Source organism: Dendropsophus ebraccatus, chromosome 7 (genome assembly GCF_027789765.1).
Source record: "Dendropsophus ebraccatus isolate aDenEbr1 chromosome 7, aDenEbr1.pat, whole genome shotgun sequence".
Lineage (NCBI taxonomy): Eukaryota > Metazoa > Chordata > Amphibia > Anura > Hylidae > Dendropsophus > Dendropsophus ebraccatus.
Window position 1 is genome coordinate 74,558,880 of NC_091460.1, and position 26,714 is coordinate 74,585,593.

At 41.1% G+C, this 26,714-nt stretch overlaps 2 protein-coding genes across 2 annotated transcripts in view; one reads left to right on the forward strand and one right to left on the reverse strand.

Moving 5' to 3' along the window:
* The window catches only part of AGA (aspartylglucosaminidase), a 41,314-nt gene extending 39,804 nt beyond the window's left edge, over window positions 1-1,510 (forward strand). Inside the window, exon 10 of the mRNA XM_069976169.1 lies at window positions 1,038-1,510. Coding sequence (XP_069832270.1) covers window positions 1,038-1,138 — 101 coding nt within the window. The 3' untranslated portion in view covers window positions 1,139-1,510. The remainder of the gene's footprint in view (window positions 1-1,037) is intronic.
* NEIL3 (nei like DNA glycosylase 3) lies at window positions 849-25,848 on the reverse strand. The gene is made up of 10 exons (XM_069977790.1): window positions 25,693-25,848; window positions 19,671-19,798; window positions 16,240-16,374; window positions 13,718-13,931; window positions 13,441-13,515; window positions 12,938-13,104; window positions 11,809-11,972; window positions 8,994-9,387; window positions 4,798-4,972; window positions 849-2,387 (listed from the first exon to the last, which is right to left on the reverse strand). Exons 1-10 carry the CDS (start codon window positions 25,795-25,797, stop codon window positions 2,229-2,231), a joined length of 1,716 nt encoding a protein of 571 aa, XP_069833891.1. The 5' UTR covers window positions 25,798-25,848; the 3' UTR covers window positions 849-2,228.
* Window positions 25,849-26,714: the final 866 nt, after the last annotated feature.

Consider the following 26,714-nt stretch of genomic DNA (forward strand, 5'->3'; position numbering starts at 1 on the left):
AAGACAATGATCAGCCGACTTAAACGATGTTGGCTAATCGTTGTCTTTCAACATGTTAACAAACAACTAAAATAGCAACAATCTGCTGTCGCTGCTCCGAGTAACAAATACGGCGACAGCAGACCGCCGCTATCTTCTGTGAGCTGTCCAGACAACCAACGAGTACCCGGGTAGCTCCCCGCGGCACCCCCAGCTCTTACCTGCTTGTTGCAGACGCACAGAAGCAAAGAGCAAGGAGTAAGCGAGCACTGACCTGACAGGTTGGCGCTCGTTTGCTTCTCTGCATTGGCCTGTGTAATAGGGGCTTCAGTAATTGAAGCCTGAGGGATAATTCAACATTCGTAACAAAAGTTATGGATCAATGGATTCAGTTAGATGGAGACTGGTCAGTGTAAAGTTGTTGACAGGTCCAACTTTGATGGATTCCTTTGACCTATAGATGGACTCTCAAAAAGATGAGTAGAATTCTAGTAAGAGCTCTATTTAACAAGTTCCCTTCAAATCTTCAGCAATCCCTACGACAAATTGCCCAGTGTAATGATGGAGAGCAGCGTTTAAATGTAGCTTTGTTTTGCATAAATATATAGAAAGGTCTGAGACTTCAAAGCAATGAGAGATCAGTCATTGTGCGGGATGGCTCATTAGTACAGTTTAGTTTAGCAGAGAGCACAATTTACCGATCAATAAGACTTATTAGCTTAGACTGCTTATTTCATACTTTGATCTTTTACTTCCCACAGATTTGTGGATGCGAGATTAGACTCTGAGGAGCGCATTACTCTTTTAATCATTAAGATACCACAATCTTTTTTTTTAAGTTGCAGGAATAGTTTTTGAGTCGTGTTTTAATGACAGTGTGTTTTAATGCGTAAGGTCATTTCATAGAACAACAAGTCATTTGTTTTACAAGTAAAGCCTATTCTGGTGAACACATTTTGTAGAATTGTACAGTGTACTGGAGATGCCGTCTTGCCTTTGAAATGATGTAGGTCATACAGTTGTATAGATTAACACTTTCTTTTTCTCTGTCTTTATAGGTGCTGCCTGCAGTAAAGCTCCAGGCTTCACTCAGTTTCACTATTCCATATACAAACCTGGTCTGCATCAGCCTCTGGAGGAGATTGTGGACTGTCTATAGTTGTTGCAGTATAACGCTTTATGGTTGTCTCATGTGTACTGTATATGTTTACTAGAAAAATGTATATATATATGTGTATATATATATATCAGCAAAATGACATTTAAAGCAACACTTCAGCCGAAACTTCTTGTATACTGTATATGTTTACTCGAAAAATTTATATATGTATCAGCAAATGACATTTAAAGCAACACTTCAGCCGAAACTTCTTGTATACTGTATATGTTTACTAGAAAACTTTATATATGTATCAGCAAATGACATTTAAAGCAACACTTCAGCCGAAACTTCTTGTATACTGTATATGTTTACTAGAAAAATTTATATATGTATCAGCAAATGACATTTAAAGCAACACTTCAGCCGAAACTTCTTGTATACTGTATATGTTTACTAGAAAAATTTATATATGTATCAGCAAATGACATTTAAAGCAACACTCCAGCCCAAACCATTAAAAAAAACACATTACCAACATAAATATGGCAGTGGTAGATGGCAGCTCCATTTTACTCAGTACAGTTTGCTCCCCATGGCACTCAAGTTGTACTGTCAGTTACATTAAAGTGAAATCTGGTCCAGCCACAAACCCCAGTGTGAATCAACTGGTCACTATAGCAATATATGCTGCTCCACCTGTATAACACAACACCACACTGCTCCATCAGTAAATGGAGCAGTGGCTCTATATAAAACCTAGTTCCCAATCAATATCACCTGAAAATCTGTATAGCAAACACTTTTTATTTAAATAGTGAGCTCTTTTGTCATTTTATATTCCCAATAGTAAAGTCCTACAAAGTATGTTAGTACTATAGTAATTATTCTATATGCAGTAGTGAAATAACAGGTGCTAAATCAATCACCCTTAGATGATTTCTTTACCAGTCCTTCAACAAGTTGCCAAAGGAAATCGTCCACTACAGAAGTATGCCTATTAGATTTTATTGTATAATAGTTAGAAGCTGAAGTACTGAATACACTTAAGAGCAAAACACCAAGATGCTAATCAGAAATAGTCAAAGTGACACTTCATTGAATATTAGAATATACACATTACATTAAGGTACAGAAACACCTCAGACTGTTATTCGCTGGGTTTTGCCCATTCAAAGAAGCTACATTGTTTATCTTTGCCAAAAGGGCATACATAAAAATTTTTGCCATTGTTCGGACCAATCTTCAGTACTGTCCTCATTATGCATCTCTTCCCATGATTGCAGAATGGAAAATGCAGATCAGCCCACTGAAACAAAAGAAGCAGAATCCTTTATAACACTGTGCAGACAATATTTAAATCACTGAACCAATAGAGAATACAAATACATTTCACAAGCACAGTTCCCAAGTCATTTTCTTACACAAAGAAAGTTTGCCCCATCCTTATACAGTGATCAGCTATAATGTTTAAACCACTGGCAAGTAAAGTGAACAACATTATCTCATGACAATGCCCTCTGTAAGGAGTGTGATATATTAGGCAGCAGGTTAACAGTTCACTCTTGAAGTTCATGTGTTTAAAGCAGGAAAAATGGACAAGCAATATGCCATCACTTCAAAGCGCTTTGTTTGATCAACACTTCGCTTATTAAGCCACATCTACCTTTCAGCACTGCTGCACTCCCTGCCACTCCTCCCAAGATGCTGGGAAAAGCTGTATCCAATCATGGGAAACTTCTTGCAGTTTCCCAGGATTGGATACAGCTTTTCCCCTGGCACCTGGGGTAGAACGTCAGAGCAGAGCAGAAAGGGCGGCTGCTTGAAACGAAGCAAATCGCTTTGTTTAGATCAGCGATTTGCTCATGTCTAGCAATCACTTTACAGGACAAGAATGACTGTGGAAAGGATCGGTTGCCAATGCCTTGGTGTCAGATACAACACACACCATCAGAGGTATATGGGTACTGTGCCTCAATAAGTCAGACGTTTTTGGTTGCATGAGAGGAAGCTACGATGTCTTTATTTAAAAGAGGTCAGAGGAGCAGAAAATGTATACTTTTGAAACTATAACTCAGAGTAACACCATACTCTTTAGTTCACAGATCTTAAAAAGGTACTGTCCAATAGGTTTCCCTTATTTTTTAAGTGCATATTTTATTAACATTTTTCCAATAACAAAAGACCCCAAAACATGCCCGAAAACATACCCCAAAGATGCCCCCCCCGCCACACACACAGGCTCATAATAAAACTGGTTAAATGCATATACTAAATGTACATTTAGATCTGTCCCTCAACAGCAACTGTAAAATAACACCATAGAGGTTCAACCATCATAGATAAACTACAAGATGACAGTAAGGTGCATCAGTAAAGAGGTATGAGATATTCCTGAGAGGCCAGCCCAGAACAGTCTGTCCAAAGAGATCATAATTTTCTAAACTTAAGCATTGCTCCCCTTCTTAAGTTTGAGTAGCCAATTTATTTTCCCTATGAATTTCTCCTTAATTGGCAGTCAGTGTTTGACAATTAATTCAGTGACACAGGTAATTTCCCATGGCCACAGAACTCATTACGTGTACCACAAGACACAGGGGCAGGAAGAGTCAGTGACATAAACAGTGCACTAAGTAAAACAGAAAATGAGCACTTTGTCTGCAATCAAATGACTAATTTGTACAGTAAGGAGGGATTAGAGTTACAAAAAAAAAAAAAAACTCTTGAACCTAATTACGGAAATGATGAGGGATGAGGAAGATGTATAAAAGGGTGTACAACAATAATTTTGGTACAGTTTGCACTAAAACACTGGTGCACAAGAGTGTGATTTAGCAGAAATGGGTTTTGTACAACATGTGCTAAATGTTTTGGCATTTTGCAGTATATGCAGTAATAAACCAATTTAAAAATGGTCTAAACTCTAGGGTATGCCCTCTGGGGGGGGGGGTTGTTTACACTGGGAGATAACTTGTTTGGAAAAAAAAAACCTCACACTAAAAAAAGGATTTGATAAAAAAAAAAAAGGATCTAAACTTTACACTACAGTCTAATGATGTGCCAGATTAGCAAACAGCCTTAGCCACTGTTAAAGGAGAAGTGCGGGGTCCGTCTTTTTTTTCACACTCTGCCCCTTAATCTATGCTATCCCTGTAGCAGAGATAAAGGGGCAGAGTGCGTGCTCCTGCCTCTTCGTTCTAGCAATCCGTGGGGTTCTCAGCAGCTGGACCCCAACCGATCCACACTTCTGACATGTCATAAGTTTTTAAAAACGGTAGTTACACTTTAATATTTTACTAGCAGGTGGTCAGACTGCACCATCCTATACAATGGTAGGAACTACAGAATGGGTACCTTTTTAGGTATCTCTACAGCACAGATGTGTATCTGTGTGTATATGAAGCCTTGTTAGTATGTTCCAGGGAATGAACATTTCCTAAAACAAGGCACTAGGATCTCAACCACAATTCCAATTCTATTACACCTCCTTATATATTGTATGTTTAGAGTAACCTGCACAATCAAATCCAAGTGACTTGTTGATTATGTGTATTGTGAATGTACATAATTATATGCAGCAGCATTCTAGATGTGACATTTTATAGACCCATATTAGATATCCAGATCTCCCGCCATAGCCATTTATCTCTGTGTCACTGAGTAAATACGGTATGTATGGCAGAATGCAGGGCACTGCTAAATCACAAAGGTTTACTTACTTCAAAATAGTCACATCGTGCTTCCCTAGGTAGAGAACAACTATAAAACTGTCTTCCTTTGTTCTCGCCATCTTTTCTAACAACGTGAAGAACAGAGGGACGGTTATGCTTACTGCAGTGGGGGCTATTTGCAGTCAATGGAGACGTGCCCCCTGTCATGTTAATACGAGGTGAACTGCAAGGAAAAGTCACAGATTTAGAAAAGCGGTAGAAAGAATAAATCTCATACTTACTGGGAAAGAAAAGAACATATTGGAATAAGGATGTAGTATGATGGCTAGTATCAAGCTAATACTTCAAATATAATAAGGTCAACATATTGTTAGGTTAAATAGGATACAAAATTCTAACAAGTAGCGGTATATACAAGGTGGGTCTGCCTACTGGAATCCACAACTTATCAGCAGAAAGAAAAAGTGTCACCACAAATCTTGGTGGGTAGTTTTATTTAGGTACAATTTTGATACCGGAATACCCCTTTAAGTTACACGAAGCTGAAAGAAGTCTATGAAGATGGGAAATGGTAAAGGTGAAGCAGTGAGTTATGAGCTCAGGGAAAACTGGTGAGGGGGGGAAAATCACACACAAGTCATGATAGCCAGAACTACTGCTTTTTCCATTACAGTGCAGGTACACTTTTTTCTATGCACATACTGTATTTAGAGAACAAAACTCATGCCATTTATTCCCCTGTATCCCAATGACATGATGAGACTGAGTGTTTTGCAGGGGTGCGATTAAAAGGACTCAAAGGCTACCCAGTATGTCAAACACAGGAACAGTTCATTTATTTTTCATCAACGTTGGTCGCATAAACACACAATAGTTTAAATATGTACCGTAGTTGCAGCTCATAACAGCGGCATGAATAAATGATACCTATACAAGGAGTTTTTGCACAGATGGAATAATATTTAAATCATTTTCTGGGGTTCTGTCACAGGAAAAACAAAGTGACATTTCTGGAAGGCAATTACAGAGTCACATTGTTCTAATGCCACAGAGGGAAATATGTGCAAAGAAATGGAGTTAACAAGGATCAGAGTAGGTGAAAGAACGAACGCCTGGCAGTAGTTGTTTTACTTTCTCTCTACATTAGGGAAATAATTAGAATAGGGGTAAAGGAAATTCACTTATTGTTCTCCTGGTCATGGCATCTATCAATTATCCAAGACAAGGGGGGTTTTGCTCTTACAAATGCCTTAAAAAGTATGAAATATATTAATATAAATATATTATAAATTATTAAAATTATGTCAGTCTAAAACCAGATTTATGGTGGTTTCACACATTGCAAGAAGTAGTAGTAGGAGAGGCACGCCTACACCTTATAAATCCAATTCTGACATTGGCTCAAAAAAACTGAATGGTAGACTGCAACACCCCCCCACAAAAAAAAAAAAACAAAAAACACACATCCCCTTTAGGCTATGTTCCTATACAGTCTTTAAAGCCGTTTGATGGCCCTTTTTTGGATAGTCAAATAATGACCGTTGAGTTCTTTGTATAGTCAGACGTTATTTGGCTGAAAAATGACAGCTGTCCTAAAAGACAGACATCAAACAGCCAAAAAAGATGGTCTATAAACATAGCCTGTTCTCAGGAGTTTTCCGCACATGCGTCTGCTTCACACACCCATGACACTGCACGGCTTCCTGCTGGGGAGAAGCAGGTATACCAGGCAACAGGCCTTCCCTCCCTGAAGGACACCTGTACGTGCGTCATGGGCGTACCGCAGTCATGGACACATTCTGCTGAAGAGGATCCCCCTGTGAATAGCGCTGCTGGCAAGAAGAGAGATAATTGTAGGTGTGGGGGAAGGGGATTCCCAGCCAGTACAGAGTGTCACAGCTCAATGCGTCCCTCTCTGTCAGCGCTCAGATTACCGGGACTTCCTGTGTTTAGTTGTTTTTTTTTCTATCAGCACTGTGCTAGGGACCCTGACACTCCTCTGTCTATATAGCAAACACTGCATGCTCTCACAAAAAAATGAATCATTATACAGTGGTACCTTGGTTTAAGAGTAACTTGGTTTAAGAGGTCACAGTTTTTCAAAATTGACTTTGTTTAAGAGCATTGCTTTGGTTTAAGAGCTCCCTGTACTGGGTGGGAGGGGGAGTGGGGGAGGGGCATGGTCTGCATAGCGGGGTCTACAGCACTGTACTCTGACCCAGGAAGTCTCCCTCACCTTCCAGATCATAGCAGATCTACTTCAGGCTGGGGCTTGCATCAGGGGACAGGACTGTGGAGGTAATCTCTTCATAGCTGTTACCCCTCTCTCCCCGGACAGAGAGTGCTGCTATACTGTGCCCACATCTGCCCTGCTCATTCCTTCGTACTCCCTGCAGTCTTCTGTCAGCTCTTGTGTTTCCCATCCTCTCCCATTACTGTACAGCAACTTATAATATCACATATTCTGCTGTTTCTGAATGTTTGTTTCATTTGTCTTACATGTTATTCAGAATAATAAATCATTACTTTTGGGGTGTGGAACCAATTGTCTGTGATTCCTTATGGAAAGTTTACTTTGGTTTAAGAGTGGATTTGGATTACAAGCACAGTCCCAGAACGAATTATGCTCATAATCCAAGGCACCACTGTATGCAAAAAAGGGTCCGTAGAGCCTCAGTTACAAGTCTCAAAACACGGGAATAGCCAGATATCCCTCCAGAGAAGGAAAGCCTATTGCCAAGGAGTAGCTCCCAGTGGGGAGATCACCAAACCACCCTGATACTTAGCCCCTTATGTCCCACTCGGTTGCCAGTATTGGAACATAAATAGGGAAATACCAGGGTGGCCCCTTTTGCAACAAAGTCTAACTCTGTGGCGAGTATTGCAACATAACAAGGGTTTACCAAAGCCAGACATCCATCCACAGACTGCTGTTTTGGGGTATTTGCCCCTTGTCAGTGTGGAGTAGGATTCTGACTAATGGGGGCAATGAAAAAAAAAAGGGGACCCTCTGGTATTTCCCTATTTATGTTCCAATACTTGCAAATGAGTGGGATTTAAGGGGCTACGTATCAGGGTGGTTTGGTGATCTCCCCACTGAGAGGCACCCCCTTGGCAACAGGCTTTACTACTCTGGAGGGATATCTGGCTATTCCAGTTTTCTGTGACTCGTAATTAAGGCTCCACGGACCCTTTTTTGCATATTTAAAATTTATAGGGGGCAATGTATCAGTGGAGACTCTTGAATGAGTACCCCATTGGATTTTTTGTCGCTGATCTCCCTGAGTTCAGTGATTGATTCGTTTTTTTTAAACCAACAAAACCAGCAGCTAATGGCAGAAGGTTACACAGATTTGGAAAACATCTCTTTCAAAACAATTCAAGCTTTCCAGTGCTTATGACATGTGGTGAGCCCTGGAGAAATTCTTGTGTTATTCTTTCTAGTCTGATACATTTCTCCCTGCTAAGACCTCTATATCAGAAACTGTCCTGATCAGGAGAGGCCTGCTACTGCTCTGGACAATTCAAGAGATGGACAGTAGTAGCTGTCCAGCCAGAAAGGGGGAAAAAAAAAACAAAACTACTAAATTGTAATATGTATAGCCTGCAACTAGTTGATTTGAAAATATTTTAAAAGGGGTTATCCAAGCCTAGAGAAAACAGCACCCCTGTCCCAATGGCCTTATTCCCACATTCTGTGTTTCACAAATGACACGGAAGTGGAAGGCCTGTAGTGGAATCCACACCCTCCCTCCCCCTATGTCACCCGTGAAACACGGAACGTGGGAATAAGGCCTTAAAGTTCAGCTCCATTGATCTCAATGGAACTTTTCTTCTTAAAAGAAAGCAGACATCTCAGCCCTTCCTATTCATTGTTACTACTCAGCACCCAGGCTGCACTGCTAATATATGTTGATATGTGTGTACTTCTGTCATTCTCACTGCCTCTTTTCTACCAATTCACGACCCATATATATTTATTTATTTATATATTTTTTTCACATGGCAGTCAGGAAACTATGGAGTGAGCTATCTGCAGTAGACACCCGCTGCTAATCTCAGACATCAGCGATCACGCTGATGCCTGCCAATTAACCACCTAAAGTATGTGATCAATAGCAGTCGGTCCTCCGATCAGCACTCCAACAATGCAACTGCAGGGTGTCTTTTTAAAGGCATCCCATAATAAAATGCAGACAAAGTAGCACAAGGTAAAAAAAAAAATAAAAAAATAAAAAAGATACCTAACAGAGGAGGAAGCAAAGCTTCTGCTACTTGGAGTAGTGTGTTCTGTCTTCAGCTTCTTCTGTTGTTGAGTGAATGAACAAGTTCCTGCATTTGTTGTATTCAGAGAATCTGTCAACTCATCATTTTCACAGCTGCTTCTCTTACTGGATACCTTGTGCTTGTCGTTGTAATTATTACTAATGAAGACACCTTCTGGAGACTCACATTTAACTAGCTGTTCTTTATAGGAATTACTGCCTGCACTGAAATCACTCAGTACCAATGTTGTGACTCCAAAAGCAGTCTTTCTATTAATCTTCATTTCAGACAATGGTTTTCCAAAATTATTGCATGGATATTTTATCAGGTCTGAATCAAACGTGATATCTTCACTGCTTGAATTTGCTGGAGCTTGAAAATATATAATAGTGAGAAAAACATAAAAATACAATATGCACACTCACAACACAAGATAATATTCAACATCCTGTTCTCATGCATAAAGAAAAAGAAAAGTGTAATTTTTTCCCCCCATAGCGGCTCTCTTTTTATTTTCCCTTCACAGCTCTTTTTTCCAGAGATGGTGTGAAAAGTGATTCTACTGGTAGAATACCTTTTTAAACTTAGAATCTGATGTCATTCAGTAGTTACCCAGTTATAAAGGCAGTCCCCAGTGGCTTCTCCTGGACATACCTGCTTTTACTAAAGAGGTTGTCTGCTGTCTATATATGCACCCTAGCAAACTCCATTATCTGGCTCCTGGTCTCTGCTGTATCTTACTTAAAGCGTAACTTGTCATTTCAGGGTAATTTTTCTGAAAACAATAAATATCTATAGTACAAGCGATTTTAAGAAACTCTGTAATAGGTTTTATTCGCCAAAAGAGTTTCCTTCTGTACTGAAAAAGCTGTTTTACTAGTTCCCCCCACCCACCCACTTCAGAAGAAGAAGGATTTCTATGTCTATTATGGTCAATGGAGAGGGGAGGGGCTGAGGGGAGTGAGTGAGCACGGAGCAGTCCTGCACTGCACAACACCCTGCAATCTTCCGTCAACAAGTTCTTAGATAAGCACTGATCTTTCTGACCTCTGAATCCAACAGTTTAGGTGCCCAGACAGTCTAAAAACAGCTGACCTTCATGTCTCCTCTCCTTGCTCACTCATCTCCCTTGGCCCCTCCCCCCTCCATAGGATATAATGGACACAGCAGAACCAGTCTTCACTTGCTTCTCTGTAATGAAGACAGATTTGCCTGATAATGAACAGTGAGGGGGGAGGCTGTTTTTTTTTTTTTGAAGTACAGAAAGAGGCTTTTTTTTGCCTAATAAAACCTATTACAGTTTCTTAGAATCGCTTATACTACTGATTTCTGGGAAAAAAACAAAAAAAAAACAGACATTTACACTTTAAGTCCCTATTACACAGAGCGATGCGGAGAGCAAGCAAGTGCCGACCAGTCAGGTCAGCACTAACTTGCTCCTTGTTCCCCCGCTCGCTGCTGGCACTATTGTATGCGCCGACAGCGAGCGGAGAGGAGCGGGTAAGAGCTGGGGGGCCTGCCATTGGAGACAGTGGCGGTCTGCTGCAGCCACTTTTACACAGAGCGATGACAGCAGATCGTTAACAGGCTAATAGTTGCCGTTTCTGCCTGTTAAAAGACAACAATCTGCTGACATAGTGCATGTCGGCTGATAGTTGTCATTTATTACATAAAACGGTTATCGGCTGTAATGGTCGGTATCAGCCGAATACAGCTGATAATTGCTTTGTGTAATAGGGCATGTACTGATGCCAAGGTTGGCAAAGGACACTGCTGCTCAGCCAAGCACTGGCCGCAGCTCAATTTACTGACTCAGTGGAACAGAGTTGTAATACCACATACCAACTGAGGGCAAGAGTGGAACTGTTTCTTGAATCCTGAAGAACTCCCATACACTACAATGGACAGGTCCCCATGAATAGTAAACGTAGGAGACAGCACTTCTTGTGAAAAAAACGTGATTTTTTTTATTCAGCTGGAACTTCAGCCTCTCAAACGTGAATAAAAAAAAGACGTTTTTTCACAAGAAGTGCTGTCTCCTACGTTTACTATTGGATTGAAGTCGAACGGAAGGGTCCTGTGCAGTGAGACGTGCACTCCATCTTAACATTCTTGATTTTTTTTCCACTTTTTCCAGTGCTGTCCTAGTTTGATTTTTTATAGTCCCCATGAATGTCTGCCGTTTTCTAATACTCCTTCCGCTTATGGACAAGAGAGGTCAAGAGTGGTTATTCCATAATAGAAGAAACATAGCTTCTTTATTCCAGAAACAGCACCACCCCTGTATTTAGTTTGTCTGTGATATAACAACTCAGCTCTTAGAAGAAAAAAAATTATGCTTTGCAATCCTGGATAATCCATTTAACATGTTAATGGAATATTGGTGATATATATATAAATATCTGATAGACTGGTGATGCAGACAAAAGGTAGCTCTGCTATCTGTCAAGGAATAGAGCTCCTGTGACCCAAAATAAACTGTTGTCTTATGTCTATCGTAACCAAAGGAAGCAGGAAGTTTGTGGGAGTCGAAGCCTCAAGTTTGCAACGTCCATACATTACAATGGACAGGACATGAACGCCTGCCATTTCCTGTTTCTCATTCCTCTTTTGAACATATAATAAAAGTATAACCATGGTAACTACTCCCAAAAGCAGAATATCACACCTTTTTAATTTAGATTTTCTTAGTCTATGTTTTAATTTGGGGGGGGGGGGGGAACACCTTCCTTAAAATAATCTGTAGCTACAAAGCAGAGATGTACATTCTGTACACAATGAGATTACACATACCTTCCGGTCTAGGAGTGAGACAGGCATCACATTTATCATCTGATGGCTTATTTATGAGGGTGCAGGCTTCACAGGCCCAGTGCTCTTCTTTTATCTTGGCCACATGGTCTTGTGAGTCTTGTTTATATGCCCATCCAAGAATACTATTTCTTTTCGGCAGTTTACTTTCACGGAAAAAGACAGAATGGCAAACATAAAATAAAAACATAAAATTATAATATGAAGAACATGTGTCTTATTACTAAGTTATGACTGCCACAGTTTATTTGCCCGTTCTGAAATGGCACATATTTATTCACCAAGTGTACGTAATAATATTGTTTTTCTATCCCTATACGTTCGTACACACACACGCACGCACACACACGCACAGTTAAAAGTTCAATGTTAAATAAAACATTTTAATGGTTTACTAAACATTTTTTTAAAAGGGAAACTATCAGTAGGTTAGAAGCACCTAACCTGCTAATATATCCCAATGGGGCACAAGGTGCTGAGCAGCTACCACCCTCCGTGAACCTGTCAGTCATTCTGCTATCATCCTTATATACACGTGAATAAATAAAGATTTATTGTTCTGGGTAAAAATATGATTTTTAGGTCCAGCTGGTAACTTTTGTTTAATCCTATCATTTACACTATGAGGCTTTGTTCACACCACATCAAAAAAAAGAGAAAAGGCAGCCTCTTTTGTCATTTAAAAAGATGTCCGTTTATGCCTCGATCTAATTGACTTCAATGCAATGCATTGAAGTCAATGGGATGATGGAAGTCCAATGCACACAATGTATTAAATAATGGACGTTGTCTGCGCGGACTTCAAAATAATGATCATGTCAATTATTTTCTGACGTCTTCAGCGGATGTTAATTTTTTAGTTGTTCACACACTTTTTTTCACCATTTTTACTATTTAATTCAATGGATTTTTCAATTAAAGACCAAAGGCCAATTAGTAACCAAAATAGAATAATGTACCAACAGCCATCATTGCACTGCCAGACAGCTAAATGACAGACGTCAATTTAAACAGAGCTGAAAAAGCGTTGTTTGAACATAGCCTGAGCTTGCAACTATCCTGCTTTGACAGAACATTTTAACACTCGGTAAAAGCCAAGGTCTTTCTGTACCTTACATCAACCTGTTGAGGTTTATCTGTTTGGCAATTTGAGCAAAAGTAGGTCATTCTGTCATGTTCTCCCAGACGACACACTGTAATTTTTGTAGCACATTGGCCACAAACAGGTTTTTTGTACACCTTGTAGTGCTTGTAGAGAGCTGAGCCATTTTTTCGACACTGTAAAAACCAGACATAATTTTTAATAATAATAGACTTACATCTGCAGTCAACTCAATGGACTCCTGTGGACTGCATACTGGAAAGCTATGCTACAAAACATCTGCATATAGCCCCAGCCTAAGGCTATTTTCACATGCCAGTATTTCATTCAGTATGTTGCATCAGTGTTTGTATGCCAAAACTAAGAGTTGGTCCAAATCTTTGCATTATAGTTTTTTCTGTGTAGGATCCACTCTTGTGTGACTTACAAAAACTAATCCAAAAACATGGACCATTATACTGATGTGTGAAAAAGGCCTAAATGGCAGGAATTAGTTGAACCCCACTAACTACCTTATAAAAGAGAAGTGTGAAGTCCCGAGTCATTTTCACCAGATGGCTCACTTGCTTGTCTGTTAAAAGGCCGACCTATAATACAGAAGGGGAGACACACAAAAAAAAGGCTTTTCCATTAATGAACTAAATAAAAATAATTGCAAGATAATGGATCACAATGATAAGATTAACCTTTAAGCTGTCTGAAGATAATTCATTTGTTAGAGAATAAGGAACTCTAAATAATTAAACCACAAGAAAGAACGCTGGACTGAGTGGAATGAATACACTGTACCTGGACTGCTGGATGGAGGCCGCTGTCAAAAAGAGCTTCGTTCTTAATAATGTTCCCAACACCAGGCAACACTGCCTGATCAAGGAGCACATCACACAGCATACGGCTGGGCTGCTTCCTAACTTCACTCTCTGCTCTGGAGAAACTGAACTTGGAGGAGCAGACATCCAAATCCTGAAAAGATTTGACTTTTTCTTGACAGTCTGATGCATTCCTGGTGAAGGAGAAAATAATAATAATAATAATTATAATAATAACAACAATAACAATATTTCCTGTTATCTCTGGCATTGTGTAAATAAAAGCAGGGAAATCAAAAGGAAATTCCACAAAGGAATTCTACCTATATATTATGTTAAAGTAATGTAAACTAAGGCTTATTTATAAATAAAAAAATTAAAAAAAACACAATATGAGGAAAATTATATTAATAGTATATATCTATATAGCGCAGACATTCTGCAGGAATTTAGAAGCAAGAAGCTCACGTCTGAGTGCTTTGCTCCTCATCTCGATGCAGGAGATTGGCTCCACAGACGCACCAAAGAGTTCTTCTCCAGCAAGACAGGGAGTAAAGACTTCTCCCAGCTCATTCTATCAATAGGTGGGGTTCTAAAAACCTAAACCACTTGAATTAAAATGTTGAGTCGAAAGTCATTTACTGAAGGAGGAGGTTATGAGATAAAAACAGGGATATTTGACAGCCCGGGACTGTGGAAAGCTATAGGAAATAGGCAAGCAGTGTAAACGTCAACACAGAGCGACACAATGCTGAGCTGGTAGACTAAGGGCCCTATTACACCAGCAGATTATCTGACAGATTTTTTTGAGCCAAGGAATGGACTATACACAGAGAACAGGTAATAAAGGAAAGACTGAGATTTTTCCTCTTTTTAAATCCATTCCTGGCTTTGGCTCAAAAAAATCTGACAGATAATCTGTTGGTGTAATAGGGCCCTAAGCGATTGACATTAAGATAAAGATGGCCACTGCATTCATAATGGGTTGAAGCAAAGTCAGTCAGCTTAGAGGAATTATTAATGATTAACAAATTAACAGTACTGGTAATGTGCAATAAAAGTGTTATCACGTTTTATCAAAATTACCCTTTGCCTCTTTTGAAGAATTTGGTATATGTACACAGACCAGAACAGTTTTGTTTGAACAGAAACAGACAGAATATCTCCATATACATGATCAGGACACCTGCATTATATTGCATTTAATTAGAACCAGATGGCAGTGGAACATTGGGAAATTGAGTAGTGCTGCCCCCAGAGTTCAGCAATCTAGCAGTAAGGCTGCTAGGTTGCTGCTGAACTCGGGGGGGCAGCACAGCTCAATCTTTTCAGCAAAGCCTTCTAACAAAAAGCAATATTCTAAAGTAGTGCTTCTCAATTCCAGTCCTCAGGCCTCACCAACAGGTCATGTTTCGAGGATTTCCTTAGTATTTCACAGGTGAAATAATTATACTCATTAGGTATTATCCCCATGTGCTCTTTCTAGGTTATATCCTCAAAACATGACCTGATGGTGAGGCCTGAGGAATGGAATTGAGAAGCACTGTTCTAAAGCATTTATAGTCTTCCAGTGACAACTCTTTAAAACTACATAAGACAAAGTGTGCTAAATTGTTTAAGGTACCCTTATTCTTGGGCATTTATGGTTTAATAAGCCAATGAGGAAGGGGTCAGTGGATGATGGGTACTGTCCCTTAACCCTTGTTTCTCAACTCAAATCAGCTTATACATCCACTTTTTACAGTGAAACCAACAGAGGTGTTTCTTCCTATTTAACTCTGTCCCTTCTATTCAATTTCAGAGAAAAGATTGTCCACCACTTTAAAATGAGATCCCGATTCTCCTGATAGGCAACATCTAAAGGAAATATTAATCACTGTTGGAAAGCTCAAAAGCAGTAAGTGTTTAACTCCTTAGATGCCACAGTGAGGGGGCCATTGCATCTAAACATCCAAAATGCATAGAAGAATGACATTAAAAATACAAAAGACAATAGGCCTCTCACTAGCCAGCAATCACCCTGCTCTGCACTGAAGAGGGGCAATAACCACGAAACAGCTGTCTGCAGGTGGGAAGTCTTTCCTTTTAGAGACTTTTACCATGGCATACTGTATATCCCTAGTCAATGTTCTAAGACTCCTAGATGGAGTAAAACACTGACTTAAAGTAACATCACCTTCCCAAAGTAGTGTGAGAGCCATTTTGAATGTTCTTTCTTCCCAGAGGAACAGGACTGGCTTTTGAGTCTCCACATGTCTTTGAGGCTCTCCTTTGGGAGAATAATATCTCTTTAATCCCATTAAAAATACAACTCCTCCCAAAACCACCCACAGCAACAAAAAAATAAAGTTATGTCCCTTAGAAGGTCGATGTTTTATATATGTAAAAAAAAAAAGTTTCAGAATTAAAGGGTTAAAGAAAAAAAGAAGTGAATAATAACCTTTGCCTATGTCCTCTTACCCACAGAGCTATTAACAATAGTTGACAAAGCCAAAGCTCTACCTGACGTCTACTGTGGAGTCAAAGAAGCAAATCAAGTCCTTGGTGAGCTGCACTTCCAAAGCGGCTGGAGCTCCACTTCTATCTTTTTTCTCTGCTGGGTTAATGCGCATTGATCCATTCATTCCAAAATGGACTCTACAATGTAACAACAGGACATTGTTTAAGTATGATTATAGCTGCAAGCAACATTGGGAAAATGTACAAGCAGTAGATGAAACAGTGGCCCGTTTATCAGCTGGTCCTTTTCTTGGCACTAGGCATATAGGTTAAGTTACCTAACATTTTAAATAATGTCTCCTCTAAATAACGATAAAGTCAATTATTTCAAATGCAAGTTCAATTCATGGGTCATTGTGGTCCAGATTGTAGAAGTTGAGCGAGTCCTGTGAACGGCAGAGGTGAAGTTAAAAGGCACTTTAAAAGACCATTAAAATCATTGCACCTGTTCCTGTATAGTTGTAATAAAAACAACAAGGTATTGATGTTTGTGTTTGCTCAAACCTGTGAATTATTTACTATTAAATTATCTAGTTTTGTTGATCTTTAAATATTTATTCAAGGTCATTGTGCAGGCGCTCAGATACTTCTTGTTTTTCAAGGCTTTGTTTGTTTTACAAAATAAAGGTAGAACTGAAGGCGTGGAGGTGAGCAGCGAGCTGGATGACTTTTGTCACTAGCAGCCATTGCTTGAAAACTACCCTCTTACCAAACAACTCAACAGGTCTTCACCCATGTTCTAAAAGTACATATAGGTTAATCATATAAGCGGAAAAGAAAAAAAAAAAAAAACAGACCCACTGCAAGTGAGAAGTATCCACTAAATTTGCAAGTACTGTACATGGTAATAGAGGGGTTGTCTGGGGAGCAGAAAAGGTCTTACCTATCCTGTTCCCCAGCAATGTAATAATAAATCCAGACAGACACTAACTGCTTAATCTCTCATTGTTGCAAAAAAGTGCAAAACACTAAGTTCATTCACAGATAACACACAAACGCATCAACACAGTGCTTAGGACAGGTCCGGTCTTCACGCTGCAAGTTTATAGTGTTTTTAGGCATGAGAATATTTAAATAAGGTTTATGTTTTTATTATATATGAAGCTACAAAAGTGACCTTTTGCTGATGTTCATTAAGTCTTTATAGTGACATGGGATTGTTTATACTAAATAGTATAAATAGGGTGCACTAGTATTGCATAAGAAAGTGGAGGACCCCGAAACGTAGCAGTGTCTGACATCACTAACCTGTTCCCTGGAGAGTGAGAGTCTCCTATGGACTTTGCCTGCTGAATAGAACTGCAGCTGCAGCGTGAAGACCTGATCCGTCCTGTCCTCAGTACTATGGTGATGCGTTTGTGTATTATTTGTGAAGGAACTTAATGTATTTTTTGAAACAATGAGATATTAAGCACTTAAAATTTGTGTCCAACTGGATTTATTATTACATTGGAAGTTTGCCTACACTGGCGACTTAGCGTTTTTTGGACACTTTTCACACAGTGCAGTCATTGGCACAGTTTTAATATCGACTTGTCTGTTCCCTAGCAATCCACTTCCTCCAAGAAAAGTGGGAATGTAGCACATTGTGACCATTATGGGAAGGCAAAACCACAACCACACATAATGCCTTATAGCTGCACAATGAGAACAGAAAACATCATACCAAAACATGATGAAGCACATCTGTACAAAACACATAGGTCTTGTCTCACTGTATCTAGAGGTTTAACATGGATGAATAAAATATACGTTTTAACAGTATTCCACGTATTGGAGTTCCTGGCCTTACTTTTGGATCAACTAAGAAAAGATCATATTTCCTGGAATCCCCAGCACTCCCCTTCTGCCCTCTGCATGACTTGTAAACATACTTTTCTAGATGAGACTGTGGGTAGCAAGTCGGCCATCACATGTGCTTCTGACCAGTGCAGAGGGCAGAACTGGAGTATCAGGGACTTTTTCTGCTCACTAGACAACTCCTCTAAAGGGAACCAGCTACCCGATTAAGCTTAAAACCTTATTCACACGTTCCGGCTGCTTCATTACAGTGCCACAAATATTCAAGGACCTTTCCCACAATCGGTAGGATATTGACACACGATGCCGTGCGAGGGGGTGGGGGCCCGTCACAGTCTGTAAAACATGGAACTCGTGAATAAGGTTTAATGCTGGGTCTACACAGTTTTTTGGCCAAAATCCAGAAACACTGTTAAAAACTATAATGAAAAGATTTCTCCATTTTTCTTTACTAGTTCCACTCTTGGTTTTGGATAAAAATACTGACCAATTTTATATGTAGAAGTCATCCTCACAGCTCAATGCAACTATTAGTGCCCGGTCACACTGAGCAAAACAGATGGAAGCCACCACAGACGACACTCGAGATCCCACCTGCCTCACTGTCTCAATGTGATGTCTTGCGCACCACCGCTCTCCGCTCAAACAATTGCCATGTCAATTCTTAAAGCTGAGGCATGCAAAACATCACATTGAAACAGTAAAGCAGGTGGGATTACGAGCGGAGTCCGCAGCGTGAGTTCCGCTCGGAATTTCTGCCTGTTTTGCTCAGCGCGAACAGGCCTTCACACTGAGAGTTTAACTAAGCTACAGGTAACCGGCATGCTACTACTATATGTGTTAATGCAGCAGGAAACACAAGTCCAATGTAGATTTCATGAAATCTAGGTCCTGTTATTTGAATGGGGTGAGACGTGTTTTTTTGTTTTCTAAAACTACTGCATAGCCACACAAGTAAAACATGAAATGAGCATGTCTGTCATTACGTTATGTTACAAGGGCAGAATTAAAGTGGCCCTGTCCATAAAAAACAAAACAAAAAAAAAAAACACTTCTTAACAGTAAAAAACCTATACAAAAGTAATACAAAAACGCCAAAGGCCAAGGGGAAGTCACTATGAAAACGCAGTCCAATCCATTAGGTTATAGAGCCGGGGAGCTGAACAGATTCATGTTATGATTTGAGTAAAAAGATTCACTACAACTTTTTGACTGAAACCTCTGCAAAGTTAAATGAGCGGTCTTACATAGATTGACAGTCTTCCCAATAGGAGCATGCTTACCTGTCAATCACTGCATAGCACCGCCTACTCAGAATAAGCAGAAATTTAAATGAATAAAGTTCTGCTGAATCTTTCCCCCAAAACTACATATACACCTCCTCCTTCAGCTCTATAACATTCTGCCTGCATATTAGTTTGCTTGTTCTATAGGTTCCCACTGAACACAAAAATATCACTGCTAAATAAAACAGAACCCTTAATATTCCACTACCCACAGGTCATACTCATGGAAGGTGTCAACCGACTACTTTCAGGAGTCAGGCTTTAGATGAACGTGGTTATAGAAGATCAAATTTATATGCATTCATAATCATATTAGGTTAAAAATTAATGAAAAAAATGGTATCTTACCGTAATGCTTTCAGTCCAAAATAAACGAACAGCTCTTTTCCTAAAGTTTCCACCCCAGTATAGGTGCATGAAACCAAAGACTGAAGAGCCATGGTATTTGGACATGGTGTGGCATTGCTGACTGGTTTCTGTGCAGAAAAAAAGATAATACATACTTTTTAATCCAAAGCAAAGTATTGTTTTTGTTCTTCTGGTGATAAACAAGACTTTGGGAGAGATTTATCAAAGAGTGTAAAATTTAGACTGGTGCAAACTGCCTACAGCAACCAGTCACAGCTCCTCTTTACTTTTACCAACACTGAAAACTGAGCTGTGATTGGTTGCTGTGGGCAGTTTGCACCAGTCGAAATTTTACACCCTTTGATAAATCTGGGCCTTTGTCTTTCCTGACCAAAAATCTGCACCAATTACTTTTTTAGGCTATGTTCACACTGCGTAAGTTTCATAATAATCACTGCTGTTGTAACAAAGGCTGTGATTACTACGGATTTTAAGTAGTGCTGCCTTCTAAGAAATCCCAGCAGGAGTGTATACACGATATACACTCCGGCCGAGATCCCTAGAGGTGCCGCAAGAAACTAACATGTCATTTTTCTGCGGCCGCTATTCAGTGATTAGCGGACGCAGAAAACCTGTCTGTGCACATAATGGGCACTCCACTGTGTGCAGCAAGGAATTCGGATGCGGGTGCGCACTGGGTGATCTTCTCTGACACCAGCCGTTCTGTGACTTGACTGGGTCAAGAAACGGACCGTGTCTTACTATGTGGGAACATGGCCTTTGCTAGTAAAAACTTGAGGGTATAGCCACACTGCTTTTTTTTAGCAGTGCGTTCAATGTATCCATTTGAAGGGGGGGGGGGAGGATGCAATTGTGTCCATCTGTTTAAATCCATTTTTCAATTGACTTCCATTATTTAAAAAAAAAAAAAAAAAAAAAAAAGGTACACAAAAATGACAGTGTGAAAAACCCTTGCTTTATGTTTTTTCAGATGAATGCGCAGGGATGCCAGTAGCAGGGTCCTTCTTTTGAACTAGTGCTGGTCTGTTCCCCAGCAACGGCCCGGCAGCCCTTAGTATGACGAAACCCCCTGCTCTCTGTGACGCAGCTCCATTGAATCTAATGGACCCGTGTTAAAGAGGGAAGGGGAGATTGCACACTGGGGGGCCACGAGTCTGCCCCCAGCGCCTAATGTTGAGGTGCTTGGGAATAGACCAGCGCCATGCATGAGAACCAGGCCGCGGTTTGATAAAAGGACCACGTCACTGCCAATCCATTCATATAAAAAAAACTTATAGCTATGTACCTGATGGTAGATTTGCTTGTACTATACGTAGTGTGCAGTCTACACATAACAGAAGAAGCATTGTTTAATGCTGCAGGTCACTTAAATTTTGAAGCAAACATTGTTGCTGATTTACATTAGCGGCATGGACTGTGATGGTTTCCTCTCCAATACAAGGCCTGTTCATCAGAACCATGCACACGCAGAGATGCATCTCTGGTCATATTTGGTTACACTGAACACAACACGTTCTGGGACACCAAAGGTTTATAATGTACCTTTCATAACGGCTCACTGCGGAATCAGTGGACATTTGGGAGACCCAAACTTCCGGTTTAACAAAGGAATTCTCTGCTGATCCGGCAGCGGGCCATCATGACAGGTACATTTTAAATTTTGCCTCACCAGACAACAGAACTTTTTTTGCAAACTGAAGTAAAGGGGTATTACCACCTCACAATGTGATAGCATATTATTGCAACATGATTAAAAATTCTGCCATTTTAAGCCTCAAAGAAAGCTCAGGAAACGATGCATAAACATAGGCTCTCCTAGTACATCGGTGCTCCAAGCCACCCAACCAGGCAGAGTATTGCAGCTGGCCTCACTCATTTAAAACACTAGCGGTGATCCCCACTGATCATAAAACAATGGCATATTCTAACCATACACCATCACCTTTTGAAACCAGACAGCCCCTTTAAGTCAAAGATCCAACTTCTCTACAGGAAGAGAGAACAGAGAGCACATGTATATGTGTAAATTATTTAGAATACAGTGTCACATAACTTTTCTAACCCATTTACAGACAACACTACATTCCAAAGGATTTTGGTACCAAAGAGAAAACACATAAATAGACCTGCGCAGCCTCCCACTAAGATACAGGAGCCTGCGAATCTTCACAGCTCATTAAATGCACTTGCTTATTTATGTCATTTCACAAGACCCTTTAAGTCTTTTAGGAATTGGGAAAAAAAGCTTGTACGTATATCTGCAAAGGTCATTGATATAAACATATGGGAATGGCTTAGCCGGCATGATTTAGGAAAGAACAAGGCAGCAGCCATGACGATTTATCCACCCAAATAGGTCACCTTGTTAATATTCCAAATACTAGTAGCAGATTTATAAGATACAGTGCAATAGAAATGCATATTTTCTGCATAGGATAACAAGGTCTCTAAGCTCTCCCTATGGCCATGACATCGGTATATTAAAGGAACCCTAATAAGCACCATAGTCAAGATTTATACCCACGTCTGGCCTTGTTCTCTTATCATACCTTCTGCTTTATTCAGTCATTTGTCAAAAAAAAGTCTGCCGCTCAACTATATTGATAACCCCTATACTATCCCTTTAGAGAGCAATTTCACTGTGAAATTACCCTTCTCCGCTAGCACCATTACATCGAAGACTGCATTGCTAGAATATTTGTTTTAATAATTTAATGTAATGAAATCTCTTACAAATCACTTCTTTCAGTCGTAAGAGTACAAAATGTTCCTTAAATATCCAGGAGGGATACAATAGCATTGATGTATAACTCCAAAGGCTCAATGTCTTTGTGGCTTTGTGCAATTTAAAAGTCTAAATAGCAGGCATACCCAGAAGAGACGGCGAGAAGCCTTGGACCTCAGATAAGAAAAGGATATTATGTAAAAGAAGCTGCAGGTCTTTACTAATGGACTGTAGCACTCATCTGTAGTCTTTCATTTCTAGCCAGGTAATTACAAAGCCACTATTGGCATATGCTCGGGTATACACCATGGTCAATTACTTCGTTTCAGGGCTGAGCACAAACCTGTAATTAAAGATGAAGTCGACATCACTTTAAATACTAGTTAAAAAGTGAAATGACTGCGGAGCAAAGCTTTGTGGAGGAAGGAGGCTTTCAAAGGGAGAAGAAAGAAAAGGCTATGAAAACCTAAGCTATTAAAATGGTATTAATATTAAAGGAGAAGTTTTATCGCAGGACAAAAGGATTTCTATTAAATGGTCTCCTAGAGCGTCTACCGGAGACTGCAGCACAGCATATATTCCCTCTGCTGACCCTAGGACCTGGGGAAATTTTCAGCCGGACAGCTCCATATTGCCCTGCGTAGTAGGCACAATGATCAGCCATTGAACAAGCAAGTGCTCATTTGTAGCTCATTTGCATATTTTAAAGTGAATCTGTGGGCCCATCAGCATGTTATGAGCTGGAGACCAGAGATGAGCACAATTGGAGCAGGCTCGAGTCCAATCGACCAGCATTCGAATGCCAGTGTCTGAAGAAGTTGAATGCAGCCTTAAAGGGGTTCTCCAGCGAAAAGATTTGTCTTTCAAATCAGCTGGTGTCAGAAAGTTAAAGAGGATGTACCATCAGGTACATCCTCTTCAATGTGACTCATGGATCGAACGGAGCCGTCACCGGGAAGCCGGTGCCGTGGTCCGTTTTCAGAACCGCGGCCCGCTTCCCATGTACGGAGCCATTCTATCCACAGGTCCCGGGCTGGTGCTGAAGCACTGGAGGCATGCCAGCCTGCCGCCAGTGGGAGGAAATACCCTCCCCTCTATGACGTGGCTCCATTGATTCTAAAGGAGCCGCGTCATAGAGGGGAGGGGATTCCCTCCCACTGGGGGCGGGCCTGCACGCTCCCTGTGCTTCAGCACCGACCCAGGACCCGTGGTTAGAATGGCGCCGTACACTGAAACCGGCCGCGGTTCCAAAAACGGAACGGTTCCCTGTGACGGCGCCGTTCGATCCGTGGGTTAGATTAAAGAGGATGTACCTGATGGTCCATCCTCTTTAAATAGAAGTAAATTACAAATCTATATAAAAATCTCAAGTTTTAATTTAAAAATTCCCATACTTATCAGCTGCTGTATATCCCAGTGCTCTGTCCAGAGCAAGGAGGTTTCCTATGGGAATTTGCTGCTGATCTGGACTGTTCCTGTCTTCTACAGAGATGTCAGCAGAGAGCACTGTGTCAGACTGAAAACACTATTTACTGCAGGACATACAGCAGCTGATAAGTATGGAAAGACTTTTTATATAGAAGTACAAATCTATATAACTTTATGAAATCAGTTGATTTGAAAGAAAAATATTTTCACTGGAGTACCCCTTTAAGGAGTTTGGGAAAACATGAATACAACCTATGGCTGAATCCATGTTTTCCCAGACTCCCTAGGGCTGCATCCAACTTTTTTAGCCAGCAGTAATCAAACGAATGGTCAGACTCAAGCATGTCCGAAGTCACACATCTGTATTGGAGACAGGGTGGGCAGAAGAAGCTTTGACGTTTTTAGAGAAGTTATAAAACAAGGTTTTTTTTCCATAGCAGCACTTTAACAATTTAGTCCTGCCTCCTTGACACTTTAGCATTGAAAAAAAACCTTGTTTTATAACTTTTCCACAGACTACCAACTTTATAAAATGTAAATTTCCTGTTATCGCATTATCATCTGTCAGAAACTCACAGCCTGCAGATGGACTCACAGATTCACTTTAGGCTTTGTTCCAACACAGTATTTTTGCTCAGTATTTTGCAACCAAAACCAGGAGTTGATTGAAAACACAGAAAGGCTATGTTCACACAATGTTCTCTCTCTCTCTATCACTATGTGTGACCCCCCCCTCTCTCTATCACTATGTGTGACCCCCCCCCCCCCCCGCTCTCTCTATCACTATGTGTGACCCCCCCTCTCTCTATATCACTATGTGTGACCCCCCCTCTATATCACTATGGCTGACCTCTATATTACAGGGATCTGGCATAGTTAGCAGTGTATCTTTGTGTATGGTGAATATTTAGCTAGAAACATAGAAGATTGTAAGCAGGAAAAGATCACCTGCTCCATCTAGTCTAGTTGTGAGTAGTTCAGGACATGGAGGCTGGAGACTGGCTGCATCCACTGCACACACAGGAGAAGCTGCTTTATATCTTTCCTTATTCCCTCAGTGTGAACATACCCTAATTTCCTAGGCTAGAAATTAAAATACACTTTAAAAACCTGATACAAAATAGAAGATATACTGATTATACAAGATATTATATGTGACTCCATAGACTAACTGGCATTTAACATCTGCAATATAGTTTAAAAAAAAAATAAAAAATTAGGGCACATTTTTCAATAACTTTCATTTCATTGAGTAGGGAATAGAGGCAAATGCAATAAGGCGGGGGCGTCGCTCCGGGCGTACGGCGGGGGCGTCGCTCCGGGCGCACGGCGGGGGTGTCGCTCCGGGCGCACGGCGGGGGCGTCGCTCCGGGCGCACAGCGGGGGCGTCGCTCCGGGCGCACAGCGGGGGCGTCGCTCCGGGCGCACAGCGGGGGCGTCGCTCCGGGCGCACAGCGGGGGCGTCGCTCCGGGCGCACAGCGGGGGCGTCGCTCCGGGCGCACAGCGGGGGCGTCGCTCCGGGCACACGGCAGGGGTGACGCTCCGGGCGCACGGCAGGGGTGTCGCTCCGGGCGTACAAAGGGGGCGTCGCTCCGGGCGTACAGCGGGGGTGTCGCTCTTGGCTTATGGGGGGGCAATGCTGCGCTGTTATGTGTACAGTACAAGCAGGGACAAGAAGGCTTTAACAAGCAATGCAGACTATTCACACTGACACTGGGTGACAACATACTATGACCTATTTCCACTCCATCATCCTTACACCCCAATAAGTTACACCAGACTCTGCCTCTATGACAACACAGCCGTGCATAGATTTCTTCCCTGTTTACACACAAACGCATCATTACCGCACTGCAGACTGCACTGCCCCGCACCGCCTGCACGCGCTGCCCCCGGGACACCCGGGCCCGGATCTTCTCCCCGTTCAGTGTGCAGCCGGGACCCTCCACCATGATGATGAGAACTACCGTCACCTACACAACCACCATTCAAATGTGGCGGCAGCTGAGCGCTCAAACTCCGCCCCAGACTCTCCTGATTGGCCCAGAGTGAGGAAGTGAAAAGTATACACAAACTTTCCACTGGTGAACCCCGGCGCGGGTCACAGGTGGTTGGTCAGAGCAGCTGTCCATCACTCCGATGCCTCTACTGAAAGACTGCGGTACGGGGAGGCAGGGGGGAGGGGTGAAGGATTCGTAAGAGGCTGTGTGCAATGCGGCCGGCAGGGGGCACACGTTGGCTTCAGCCCTAGAAAAACCTTTGTTGTTATTTATCTTTGATCTCGTTCTATTACCGGATTATTAGTATTGTTCACCAGGCATGGCAGAGAGCAGTGCAGTTATGTGGTCTCCATTCACACCACCATTTGTGACCATGGCAGATATGTGCGTTACACATTAATCCATGTTAGTGACTACGTTATTTGCTTATTTCCCATATCCATATGTTTAATTTTATTTCGACTCTAAAGTTTACCAAGAAAAGGAAAAAGTATATGTAGCAACCATACTCTCTATTAGACTTTGTTTATTCTATGAAAATCAGTAGGTGTTCTGCAAATATGCCATGGTACTTTTTTGCCAATAAAATGATATACAGTAGTACCTTGGTTTAAGAGTAACTTGGTTTAAGGGCACTTTGGTTTAAGAGCTCACAGTTTTTCAAAATTGTGACTTGGTTTAAGAGCATTGCTTTGGTTTAAGAGCTCCCTGTACTGGGTGGGAGGGCGAGTGGAGGAGGGGCATGGTCTGCATAGCGGGGTCTACAGCCCTGTACTCTGACCCAGGAAATCTCCCTCACCTTCCAAATCATAGCAGATCCATGTCAGGCTGGGGCTTGCATCAGAGGACAGGTCTGTGGGGGGTAATCT

What these genes read in the sequence shown, in the direction of transcription:
- NEIL3 (XM_069977790.1), bottom strand. Translation starts at nt 25,797, where the DNA reads ATGGTGGAGGGTCCCGGCTGCACACTGAACGGGGAGAAGATCCGGGCC. An exon ending in CCTCAACAGGTTGATGTAAG is followed by an intron (nt 11,973 to 12,937) that starts GTACAGAAAGAC and finishes TTTCCGTGAAAG; the next exon opens with TAAACTGCCGAAAAGAAATA. An exon ending in CACGATGTGACTATTTTGAA is followed by an intron (nt 2,388 to 4,797) that starts GTAAGTAAACCT and finishes CTTTTGTTTCAG; the next exon opens with TGGGCTGATCTGCATTTTCC.